Source organism: Scyliorhinus canicula, chromosome 11, assembly GCF_902713615.1.
Source record: "Scyliorhinus canicula chromosome 11, sScyCan1.1, whole genome shotgun sequence".
NCBI classification, from domain to species: Eukaryota; Metazoa; Chordata; class Chondrichthyes; order Carcharhiniformes; family Scyliorhinidae; genus Scyliorhinus; species Scyliorhinus canicula.
Genome location: NC_052156.1, coordinates 104366638 through 104379855, shown reverse-complemented (window position 1 = coordinate 104379855; position 13218 = coordinate 104366638). Strand labels below are relative to the sequence as shown.

The 13218-nt window shown below is 48.5% G+C and overlaps 1 protein-coding gene across 3 annotated transcripts in view; it reads left to right on the top strand.

Moving 5' to 3' along the window:
• The window catches only part of plxnc1 (plexin C1), a 215072-nt gene that overhangs the window by 174864 nt on the left and 26990 nt on the right, over positions 1-13218 (top strand). For all 3 annotated transcript variants that reach the window (XM_038810956.1, XM_038810957.1, XM_038810955.1), the window contains 4 exons: positions 724-827; positions 5079-5133; positions 6002-6033; positions 6118-6219. In XM_038810956.1, coding sequence (XP_038666884.1) covers positions 724-827; positions 5079-5133; positions 6002-6033; positions 6118-6219 — 293 coding nt within the window. The remainder of the gene's footprint in view (positions 1-723; positions 828-5078; positions 5134-6001; positions 6034-6117; positions 6220-13218) is intronic.

The window sequence follows — 13218 nt, the reverse complement described above, 5'->3', positions numbered from 1 at the left end:
GGAGTCTGGTAACAGTGGGTAAGAAACTGTTTTTGAGTCTGTTCGTGCGTGTTCTCAGACTTTTGTATCTCCTGCCCGATGGAAGAAGTTGGAAGAGTGATTAAGTTGGGTGGGAGATACTGTTGTGCCTTCAGAAGCTATTGACGATCAAATGGCAGGACACAATATCAGACATTGAGGTGCTCGCCCGAGCAGGCATGCCAAGCATCCACATCACATTGAGACAGCCACAACTGAGTTAGGCTGAACATGTAGCCTGAATCCTTGGCACCTGCTCACCAATGAAAATAGTGTGTTGTGCACCATCATGCAGCTCAAAGGAAGTGCTACAAGACTATTCTGAAGGCTTCACTTTGGGGGGGTTTGATCTCGACTTTGAGTCCTGAGAGAAACTCGTCCAGGGTCACTGCACATGGCTCAACCAAAGTGGTGCAGACTCCTTCGAAAGCAAGTGCATATCAGAGGCAAAGAGAAAAAGCAAGGGGAGGAAATCATGAGCCAGAAACTCATCCGAAACTCAGTCGCCTACGTTCCTGTCCTATTTGCAGCAGAATGTTCAGCCTCAGCAGTCACTGACATACTCACTGAAACCGACACCCCAGATGATGATGGTCATTTTCACCTCACATGATGAACTTTAACTGCTGGTGGCACACTAATTATATCTGCCTGGTTAGATAAGCCCATTCACTAATTATTTTACTGTTTCTGTGTTGATTCTAGAATTTGTTCACAATGGAGGAAACCAAATATTACAAGATATTGACCAGTCATCACAAGTTCTGGAAAATGGCATAAAGAAGTTAAACACAATTAAGCACTATCGGGTATGAGGCTGTTTGTCACCCAATTATTGCACCAATCATTTGGTTTAGGTTTAGGAAAGGAAAACAGGGCATGGGGAGCACAGAGCAAGATGTGGGGGAGAGTGAGCGCAGGTATGAGGAAGCAAGAAAACAGGGTCTGGAGAGAGGTAGAGCAGGGTATGGGAAGGGGGAGAGCAGGGTATGGGAAGACAGTGAGCTGGGTAGGGGGGACGGAGCAAACTGCATGGGGAGAGGAAGGACAGGGAGTAGAAGAACAGGATATGGAGAGGGGGAGAGCAGGGTACAGGATGTGGGAGAGATCAGGGTATGGGGAGAGGGAGAGCAGGGATGAGGGGTGACAGCAGGGTCTGAGGAGTTGGAGAGGGAAGGGGCTGTACTGGACCTGGTATTGGGGAATGAGTTTCAGTAGGGGAGCATTTCGGGAACAGTGACCACAATTCAGTAAATTTTAAAGTGCTGGTGGACAAGGATAAGAGTGGTCCTAGGGTGAATGTGCTAAACTGGGAGACGGCTAATTATAACAATATTAGGTGAGAACTGAAGAACCTTAGATTGGGGAGGATGTTTGAGGGTAAATCAACATCTGGCATGTGGGGGGCTTTCAAATGTCAGTTGAAAGGAATTCAGGACTGGCATGTTCTTGTGCGAAAGAAAGATAAATACGGCAAATTTCGGGAACCTTGGATAACGAGAGATATTGTAGGCCTCGTCAAAAAGAAAAAGGAGGCATTTGTCAGGGCTAATATAAGGAAAGTAGGAAGGAACTTAAGCAAGGAGTCAGGAGGGCTGGAAGAGGTCACAAAAAGTCATTGGAAAATAGGGTTAAGGAAAATCCCAAGGCTTTTCACATGTACATAAAAAGCAAGAGGGTAACCAGGGAAAGGGTTGGCCCACTGAAGGGTAGGTAAGGGAATCTGTGTGGAGCCAGAGGAAATGGGCGAGGTACTAAATGAATACTTTGCATCAGTATTCACCAAAGAGCAGGAATTGGTGGATGTTGAGTCTGGAGAAGTGTGTGTAGATAGCCTGGGTCACATTGAGATCCAAAAAGATGAGGTGTTGGGCGTCTTGGAAAAATATTAAGGTAGATAAATCCCCAGGGCCGGATGGGATCTACCCCAGAATACTGAAGGAGGCTAGAGAGGAAATTACTGAGGCCTTGACAGAAATCTTTGGATCCTCGCTGTCTTCAAGTGGTGTCCCGGAGGACTGGAGAATAGCCAATGTTGTTCCTTTGTTTAAGAAGGGTAGCAAGGATAATCCAGGGAACTACAGGCCGGTGAGCCTTACGTCAGTGGTAGGGAAATTACTGGAGAGAATTCTTCGAGACAGGATCTACTCCCATTTGGAAGCAAATGGACGTATTAGTGAGAGGCAGCATGGTTTTGTGAAGGGGAGGTCGTGTCTCACTAACTTGATAGAGTTTTTCGAAGAGGTCACAAAGATGATTGATGCAGGCAGGGCAGTGGATGTTGTCTATATGGACTTCAGTAAGGCCTTTGACAAGGTCCCTCATGGTAGACTGGTACAAAAGGTGAAGTCACACGGGATCAGGGGTGAGCTGGCAAGGTGGATATAGAACTGGCTAGGTCATAGAAGGCAGAGAGTAGCAATGGAAGGGTGCTTTTCTGATTGGAGGGCTGTGACTAGTGGTGTTCCGCAGGGATCAGTGCTGGGACCTTTGCTGTTCGTAGTATATATAAATGATTTGGAGGAAAATGTAAAAAGAAGAGAAAAAAAATGTTGCCCTGCCTGCAACAGTAGTGGACTCGCCAACATTAAGGGCATTTAAATGGTCATTGGATAAATATATGGATAATAAGGGAATAGTGTAGATGGGCTTTAGAGTGGTTTCACAGGTCGGTGCAACATTGAGGGCCAAAGGGCCTGTACTGCGCTGTAATGTTCTATGAAGAGAGTACTGCGATCCAGGACCAGACCTCAACAGTTGCTCGGATACTGCAGAAACCTCAATATTTTATTTTAATTTTGTAAGACTGAGGAAAGGATACCTTGCTCCAGGAGTGATTTCATGTAAAATAGGGATATGTTATATTAAAACAAACTTTGTTACTAACACAGTGTCAAAATATATTTAACATTACATTGGAAAATAGCTTACATACCCCTATTGGTCAGTGCTATCAGTCCTGTGATTTAGGAGTCTTCCCTCATAGTCTTATAAATTGTAAATTGTTGGGATTCTCGTACAGTGTATGTATGAGGGAATGTTCATGTGTGTCTATGAGTGTGAGAGCTAAAGTTGAGCCATCAATCTTGGCAGTTCAAGTCAAGAAAATCTCCTTCAAATTAGTTCCCCTCTTGCCATATTTTCATTCAAAGGAGGTGGGGATGGGATAGAGTCAGGCAGCCATGGAGGTGAGCGAGTGCGAACACGGGCTTGTTAGAAGGGCTACCTCAGTTCTCTGGACTTCAGCCTAGTTGCATAAAAGCCCAATCAGTCCTATAGCCCTCGTCCTTCACCCCACTTTCATCTCCATTGCACCTCATAGCCCCCATTCTCCCTCTTGCACCCCGTTCCCCTCCTTGCCAGCCAGTATTTATAATGGGCAGGCCACCCAGTATTCATAATGGGCAGACCACAGGAACCATGTAGAGATGAAAACAAAATTAAACCACTAACAGCCTAAGAGCGCTCTAACTATACAATTGATACTGAAAGAACTCCTTCATAAAATCCAATTAAAAAATATAAATCCCCTCAAGTGGAAGTTCTGTTATAAAAACAAACACCCATTTCAAACAGCAATGGCATTTAATCCTTTAATAGCCTCTTAAAACTGATAAAATGTGAGCTAAGCACCCTGTTGAGATGGGATTTTGGATCTCTTGAAACTCAGCCAAACGTTTGTGGGTTTGGGGCTCTTTTAGATTTTGGGAGCTCTCTTGAAACTCAGCCAAGCCAAGGATTGTAATAACATACCTTGGGAAATGTCAACAGTTAAGTCTATTGAAACCAAAACAATAGATAGCCAATTTTTTTCTACATTGCACCAGATAGTCAATCAGCGGCTATCTTTTTTATTCTAATTTACAGCTGTAGCCTGGTTTCATTAATTTTTTTAAATAAATATTTTTGTTCTCCTTTTTCACATTTTCATCCAAATTTACGCCCACCAACAAACAATCAACGGTAACAAATACAATGTCAATCCCCAGGCCAACAATTCCTCTCTCCAAACAACCCTCAATGTTTTAAATACAAACATCAGAGAAAAGGATTCATGAATCCGCCATCTACCCATACATAGTCACCACCAACATACACAGTCCAACCTCCCCCCCGCCCCCCCCCCCCACTAATGTTCGATGTCACCCAATTCTTGAAAGTGCGTAATAAACAAAGCCCATGAATTGTAAAACTCTTCCATCCTTCCCCTCAACTCAAACCTCACCTTCTCGAGTATTAAAAACTCCAACAGATTCCCCCGCCACGCCAGGGCACAGGGTGGAGAAACTGATCTCCATCCCAAAAGGAACCGCCTTCGGGCAATCAGCGAGGCGAAGGCTGAAACATCTGCCTTCCAACCCCGGCCAATCCAATACCCCGAATATGGCCTCCAGGGGACCTGGTTCAAGCCTCACATGTACTACCTTCGAAATTACCCTGAACACCTCCCGCCTATATCCATCCAGCTTTGGGCAGGACCAAAACATATGAACATGGTTTGCCGACCCCCCCCCCCCCCCTCCCCCACCACCACCCCCGCAACGTTCACAAACATCCTCTACCCCCTCAAAGAGGGTTCAATTCATTTTTAAAGGGGCAGGGATCTAAATAGCTTCAGAGCATGAGACTTAACAAACTTTATCCACTTTTCAAGGGTGTTTCTGCCTCCTCCATGAAATTGTGGTTCCCAAAATGCATGCTAAGATCCTTGGAACAGCGATCATGGGGTTTGTTTGAACCAAGCGTTAATTTCAAATGGAGCCGCCGAGTTCAGGTTTCCAGATTCTGTGATTCAAACACACCCCCTTCCCCTGCTGGCAGAAATGGGATCTGCAATAATTTGGGGTGGAACTTAGACAGATGGGCCCCACCTGCCATTTTTAAAGGCCTTTGATGTTGGCCTTACTGCAAAAACCTAGTCCTGAGTATTAGTGTTTGTCTACATGTGCATGAATAGGAGAGTTAGCGTGTGTGGCTGTGTGTACATATAAGTGAATGTATGAATGACTGTGTAATAATGTGCAAATATATGTGTTAATTTTTCACATGTTCTTATTTAGATTCCAGCTGCAGGATCATTAGTCGCAATTCGAAGAGTAAACCGTCCAAGAACAGGTAAAAAGAAAAATCACTATTCTTTAAAAGAGTTGCATCGTTCTCCTTAATCTCTATTCAATTAATTGAACAGTTTGTGTTCCTGTGAAACACCTGGGATATTAAAGATTAAAACAATGAAGTTTTCCGTCCTTCTTTAACCTCAGCCACAGTAACAGCTCAATATTTCAGAAGATTTTAGAGTGTCATTTTGTTTTGGTAGTACTTGTTGGGAAGGCAATGTCTCCGTCTTAATTAAAGGTTCTTGGATATTTTCAATCTCATCATTCATGCAATATTTATATCTATTTTTGATATTTAATCAACACATTCCCATTTCCCATTGCCCTGAGGGCAACATAGTGTGAGCCTGGACTCGGGTGTAGATGCCGAAGCAGGTAAAATAGACAGTCTCTTCCCTTATGGACATGAATGTTGGGACCAACAAATTGACAGTTATTGTGGATGTTTTTCTGCTGCTAACCCAATAAATCACTTAATTTTTTTTAAATGTTGATTTCATTACCTGCCGTGGTGGTATTTGAAGCCCCAAGCTCTGGATTCCTCGTCCAATAAAAGAGCCACTCAGATGCCATACCCCTAGAATATCATTCTCACCCGATTTAAAACTGAGATATAACTGAGTGAAATTTCTTCTGTCACAAATTGAGGCACCGGGTTTTTTAATATCATTTGATATAGATCTAAAAGTCACGCGCATTACTCCGCAGCTCAAAACAACATTTAAACAGTAGAACTCTCGAAAGAGGCATGTGTTTCATTTTCCAGCCTGGTTTGTCTTTAGTGCAAAATTCGCAATAATAAATGCTCTACTTATTTAAAGATACAAATACCAACTTCACAAATTACCCTCTTTCATTGATTTTAGATAGTGGAATCGCAAACAAACTTTGTCACCTGGTATGTATTTCCCACTTCAGTTTAATTTATACTCACCATTTCCAATGATTTGCTCTTATTGTGACTATATCTTAACTTCTTTAGGTTTCACCACGTTCTGAATTTGCAGACACCCCCATGCCGGATCAAGGCAAACAAAAGTTCAAGGTGAAAGAAATGTACCTAACAAAGCTGCTGTCCACAAAGGTACTATTACATCCTTATCTGTTCTGTTCACCTATGTAATATCAGACATTTCCAAATGGTTTGAAATCTAACAGCGACCCATGTTCCCTCAACAAGCAAGATTTTAATAATAATGATCTTTATTGTCACAAGTAGGCTTACATTAACACTGCAATGAAGTTACTGTGAAAAGCCCCTAGTCACCACATTCCAGCACCTGTTCGGGTACACAGAGAGAGAATTCAGAATGTCCAAATTACAAAACAGCACATCTTTCGGGACATGTGGGAGGAAACCCGGAGCACCTGGTGGAAACCCACGCAGACACGGGGAGAATGTGCAGACTCCACACAGACTGTGACCCAAACCGGGAATCGAACCTGGGACCCTGGAGCTGTGATGTACCATCGATTGCACGCGAGGCGAGTGATTTACCAAAGTCTGGCTTTAATTAACTAGAACACAGCTCTGCGATCGTCTACAGTGGACCAATACATGCCGGCACTTATACAGGCTGCCACTGAGGCCACCTGGACGCACCCCCTGGGCTGCATGCATCGGACTGTCTAACACTGTAGTTTTCTGCCTGTCTGTCTCTCTTACCCCCCCCCCCCAACAACCCAGAAGAGCCCAGACCAACCCTCACCACAGCAGAGCAGCGGGCCCTGGACGTGCTTGACGGCCCTGCGGAAAGGGAAGTTGCCAGGGTGGAGGTCGGCCTCGGGCGAGGAAATGAGACGCCACTTAGTTGTGGTTTCCCTTGACACATGTGTCAAATCCCCCCCCCCCCCCCAACACCACCCTCATCCCTGATGTGTTAGGCAGGTTGGTTCGGCGTTGACTGCAACTGGATACAGTGAAGCTAGAAACAAACGTCTGACACAGGACATGATCCAACGCTGTTTTATTTAACTAGTGGACTGCAGTACATGTTCAGCTGTGGGTTGACACTCTACTAATCCAACTGATGACCTCTTACTGGCTTGACCAGACTTACTAGCTACCGCATGGTAATAGTGCTCACTAGCTTGTGCACTCTGACTGTCTCAGTAGCTGGGTCCTGAGAGAGGGAGAGTCTTAATGCCCTGTGGGCTTTATAGTGGTGGTGTCCTTTCTGGTGATTGGTTGTTCTGTGTTATGTGTTCATTGGTCATCCTATGTGTCAATCACTACCTGTCTGCATCTCATTATATACATGAGTGGATATTATGACATTTCCCCTTTTTTTTCAAAAATAAGTTTTGGAACGTGGAGGTATATACATGCCTGACTATGTACAAGTGGTGAGTTAACAAACATATATAACATGGGAAGGTGTCTATCGTGCAGATACAGAGCAAACTGAACAAAATTTACAAGAGTCAATCTATAGATTCAGTCTTTGAGGCGGGCGACGAATTCTTGTTGATCATAGAGGTGGAGCAGGAGACGCTGGCACTTGGACAGGCGGGATGGCTGCCATGCGGCGGTGTCATGGACAGGCGGAATCGCTGGCAGATCGATGGCCTCCTGGCAGGTGACGTCCGGAGGAGGCATGATAACCGGCGGAGCAATGCAGTTAGGTGGTGGGCGGGGAACTCTTCGCAGCGCCCTCCTGTTGCGCCGGAGAATGGAGCCGTCAGCCATTTAAACAATGAAAGACCTTAGGGCGGCCTTCCTGACAACAACAGCTGGGGCTGACCAACCTCCCTCAGGCAACTGGACGCGAACAACATCTGCTGGAGCCAGCGCAGGCAGATCCGTGGCATGAGCATCATATGTGATCTTCTGCTGGTCCCTGGATCGCTGCAGCTTCTGCAGCACGGTGAGGTGGTCAAGGTCTGGAATATGGATGGCTGGAACAATCTTCCTCAGGTTGCGGTTCATGAGCAGCTGCGCCGGAGACAAACCAATCGACAGAGGGGTTGCCCTGTAAGCCAGCAGCGCCAAGTTGAAATCGGAGGCTGAGTCTGCAGCCTTGCACAACAACCGCTTGACAATATGAACCACTTTCTTGGCCTTCCCGTTTGATTGCGGGTAATGGGGACTGCAGGTGATGTGACTGAAGTTGTAGCATCATGTAAAGTCGGACCACTCCTGGCTGTAGAAACATAGACCGTTGTCACTCATGACTGTGAGTGGTATCCCGTGCCTGGCAAACATCTCTTTGCAGGCTTTGATGACTGACCTGGACGCGAGGTCCGACAATTTCACCACTTCCGGCTAACTGGGGAAGTTGGCGTGAAAGAGGTCTACCCCTACTTTAGACCACGGAGAGGTCACAATCTCTTGCTGTTGCAGTGTTTCCTTGGGCTGAGCCAGTTGAAACTGCTGGCAGGTTGGGCAGTTGAGGACTGTGTCGGCAATGTCCTGGTTGATACCCGGCCAATAAACCACTTCCCGAGCTCTGCATCAACATTTTGCGACCCCAAGGTGACCCTCATGGATTTGCCCGAGCACCATAGCTCGCATGCTTTGAGGAATGACAATCCTATCCAGTTTAAGGATTCCCTCAATGACCGTTAACCCGTCCTTAACGTTAATGAACTGGGGACATTGCCCCTTTTGCCAGCCATGGGCGAGGTGTTGCATCACACGCTGCAGTAGAGGATCCTTGGCAGTTTCTTCACGTATTTGGATCACTCGTTCATCAGTGGCTGGGAGGTTGCTGGCACACAACTGCACCTGTGCCTCTATGTGGCAGATGAAGTCGCCCTGTTCACATGGCGTGGTGATGGATCAGGATAGGGCATCCGCGATGATCAGCTCCTTACCCGGTGTGTAGACGAGTTCGAAGTCATATCGGCGGAGAGGAAGAAGAATTCGCTGTAGCCAAGGTATCATGTCATTTAAATCCTTCTGGATTATGTGGACTAAAGGCCTGTGGTCTGTTTCCACCGTGAACTTCGGCAGGCCGTATACGTAGTCATGAAACTTGACTATTCCTGTCAGGAGACCCAAGCACTCCTTTTCGATCTGGGCATACCGATGGTCAGTCGGCGTCATGTTGCACACCCTGCTGTGAAATGTGGTCACCCAGGAACTTGATAGCAGACTGACCAAATGAGCATTTGGCCCTGTTGAGCTGGAGGCCATTTTCATGAATCCACTGGAAGACCTGTTTGAGGTGGGCAATGTGATCCTCGGGCATTGTGGACCAGATGATCACATCGTCCACATAGACTCGCACCCCCTCGATGCCCTCCATCATTTGCTCCATAATGCGATGAAATGCTTCGGAAGTTGATGTACCGAAAAGGCATACGGATGTAGCAATAGTGGCCGAACGGAGTGTTAAACGTGCACAGCTTCCGACTGGACGCGTCCAGCTGTATTTGCCAGAAGCTGCGGGAGGTGTCCAGCTTGGTGAAGAATTTGGCATGACCCATCTCACTGGTTAACTCTTCGTGATCGGGTAGTGCTCTCGCATGATGTTGCGGTTCAGGTCTTTGGGATCAATGCAAATGTGGGGTTCACCAGAGGGTTTTTTTATGCAGACCATGGAGCTGACCCAGTCTGTTGGTTCCGTGACCTTTGAGATGATGCCTTGGTCTTGGAGGTCTTGTAGCTGCTTTTTCAGACGATCCTTGAGAGGAGCTGGCACCCGGCATGGTGCATGGATCACTGGGGTGGCATTCGGCTTGAGCAATATTTTGTAGCGATATGGGAGCGTGCCCATTCCATCAAACACGTTGTGGTATTGCGTGAGAATGTCGTCTATTACGGCTTGGAGATTCACATCGGGCGAGGCAGTCACCGGTGTCGAGGACATGGTGTGGACTCGCTGGACCAGATTCAGGAGCTTGCAGGCGCGAGCACCGAGCAGGGGACACCCTGTTAGGCCGGAGGATCTCGAATCGTAATGTTGCCTTGATTGCCTTGTGAGATACCCTTAGCCGACACGATCCACTGGCAGCTATGGCATTGCCATTGTAGTCAAGGAGTTGGCAGGCTGGTGGAAGAATGCTTGGTTGGTCACGGATGCTGTTGAGATCTGACTGTAATATGAGGTTCGCAGACACGCACCGGTGTCCAGTTTGAATCGGATGCGAGCCTGGTTGACTGTGAGGATAGCATACCACTCGCATCGGAATCCACACTGAGGATTGAAAGACGGGTTGCAGGTGCAGTGGAGACCTGCTCGCGTGCGGTTATGATGCCCACCCGATATAGAGACTCGAGGCAGTCCGCATCGGGGCCCGTTGGGCTGTCGGGATCAGAATTCTGCATGTCTTGTTGTACTGAGCGGCCACTTCTGCGCCGTACCTGGGATCGCTGATAATCGGTAGAGCGGACCTGCAGTAGGCCACGTAATGGCCAGGCTTCCCACACTGCAAGCATCGCCGTCCTTTGGCTGGACATTGCCGCTTTAAATGGGCGGAGCCACAATTCAGACACGTCATGACGCTGACGTCAGCGCGTTCCGTGCGCCATCGTGCATGCGCAGTGTGGATCCCGACGCGAGTCGCACCTGAGCATTAGAGTTGTCGACCTCGTCGTCCATCCGGTCGTGGCGCGCATGCGTAGGGACCCGGGAAAAGCGCGTGAAACGGCCACTCCTCGATGCTCAGGCCTTGCATTTCTGCAATGGCCTGCACCCGTTCTGCCTCGGCGAGGCCAGTTTTGCAGATTCTGCCCCCCTGATGTGGGAGTAACTATTCTTGGCATGCTCATGGACTACGCACGTCTCAATAGCGACGGAGAGGGTCAATTGTTTGATTTTGAGGAGCTGCAGCCGCAGGGGGTCGGAGTGGATCCCGAAAACGATCTGATCCCGAATCATGGAATCAGCCGTCGAGCCATAATTACATGACTGCACGAGGATGCGGAGATGGGTCAGGAAGGACTGAAAAGGTTCATCCTTACCCTGAAGCCTCTGTTGGAAGATGTACCGTTCAAAGCTCTCATTCATCTCAATGTCGCAGTGGCTGTCGAATTTTAGCAGAACCGTCTTGAACTTCGTCTTGTCTTCGCCATCGGCAAACGTAAGCGAGTTGTAGATATGGATGGCGTGATCCCCCGCAGTCGAGAGGAATAGCGCGATCTTCCTGGCATCCGATGCTGCCTCGAGGTCGGAGGCCTTGATATACAGGAGGACCTTTTACTTGAAGATTTTCCAATTGGCGGCGAGGTTGCCGGAGATGGGGAGCTGCGGAGGAGGCTGGATGTTTTCCATTTCGCTGGATGGCTGCTTGCTGGTCGTTGCAGATTCACTCGAGGTAGGTTCGGCAGGATTAATAACACTCTGGTACCATGATGTGTTAGGCAGGTTGGTTCGACGTTGACTGCAACTGGATGCAGGGAAGCTAGAAATAAACGTCTAACACTGGAGATGATCCAGCGCTGTTTTATTTAACTATGGACTGCTGTACATGTTCAGCTGTGGGTTGACACTCTACTAATCCAACTGATGACCTCTTACTGGCTTGACCAGACTTACTAGCTACCGCATGGTGATAGTGCTCACTAGCTTGTGCACTCTGACTGTCTCAGTAGCTGGGTCCTGAGAGAGGGAGAGTCTTAATGCCCTGTGGGCTTTATAGTGGTGGTGTCCTGTCTGGTGATTGTTTGTTCTGTGCTGTGTGGTCATTGGTCATCCTGTGTGTCAATCACTGCCCGTCTGCATCTCATTATATACATGAGTGGATGTTATGACAACGCCCACCCCATCACCTGCACACCAACCTTGCCCCCCCCCCCCCCCCCCCCCCCCGGGCCTGCGGTCTAATCAAGTGTCTTGTCGCAGGATCTGCTGGTGATGGGGTGGGTCCATCTGGTATCACCCGCCCCCCCAGCCAGTGCCACAACCTGAGCTCCCACAGTGTTCCGACCAGCGATGAGGACACAGAGCCAATATGCCTATGACCCAAAACGCCCCGGAGCTCGTGTCCAGGAATGACACTGATTTCCGATCACAGCAGACTCCAACACCCTCCAGCATCCCAGAGACACTCACCTCAGTTAGGCACTTTCGTGACGAGGCTCCTGGGACACCCTCTGATGCGCACCTCACAGCTGCTCCGGTACATGATGTGGAGGTAGGAACTCCCAAGGGGGCGGATGGTTGGAGGGTAGGCCGACGCCAGGGACTAGCTCCCATCCGGACTGGTTTTGGGCTTCTGAAACGGACAGTCCCATCTATAGTGGAGCTGCAGTCGCAGAGGGGTTTTGGGCGAGTGTGGTGGTATAAATGTGAGCACAGCCATTGGTGCAGAGCATGGGTTTCCCATTGGCTCTGGCTGGTCATGTGCCTCTCGTCCAATTGGCTGGGACTAGTCATGTAACTGCTCACCAATTGGTCGCGAGGCAAGTAGACCCCGCCTCCGAGGCGGGGTATAAGTACCCAGAGTTCCCGGCGGTCGGCCTTACTCTGTAGTCGACCACCGGGCTAACAACTAGCTGATTAAAGCCACAGTTCGGATCTTAATCATGTCTCGAGTCCAATTGATGGTACATCAGCGAGCATCCAACACCTGCAGGTGCAGTTGGAGGATTCCAACTGCGTGCAGTAGACGAGGTGGTGCCGACCATGCGTGTCCCCCAGGCCAACACTGCACGGGTGGCGTTTGCGGTGGAGGCCTTGGGCCTTTTTGCTATGGATCAGCATGTCCAAGGTGATGAGCCATCAACTGCACGAGAGACGAGTTGCTTTACAAAAGTTAGGCTCTAATAAGCTAGAACTTAGCCCTGCGGTTGTCTACAATAAAATGGACGACCGCCGGGCGCTTCGACTATTTATACTTCGGTAAGGAGGCGTGGTTAACTCAGCCTCTCAACCAATCGGAGAGCAGTCACATGACTGGTCTCAACCAATCGGTCGGGAGGCACATGACCGGCCAGGGCCAATGGTAAGCTGGTGTTCTGCACCAATGGCAGACAGCTATGCAAATCATATCACCACACAAGGCCTGGGCACCATGCAGGTCCTGGCCTAGACCCAGGACAGGGCTGCCCTCTCACAGGCAACCATGTGCCAGAGCCACATGGACGTTGCAGCGGCACTTCTGAGCGTGGGCCAGTCACAGTGGGCCATGGGTGAGA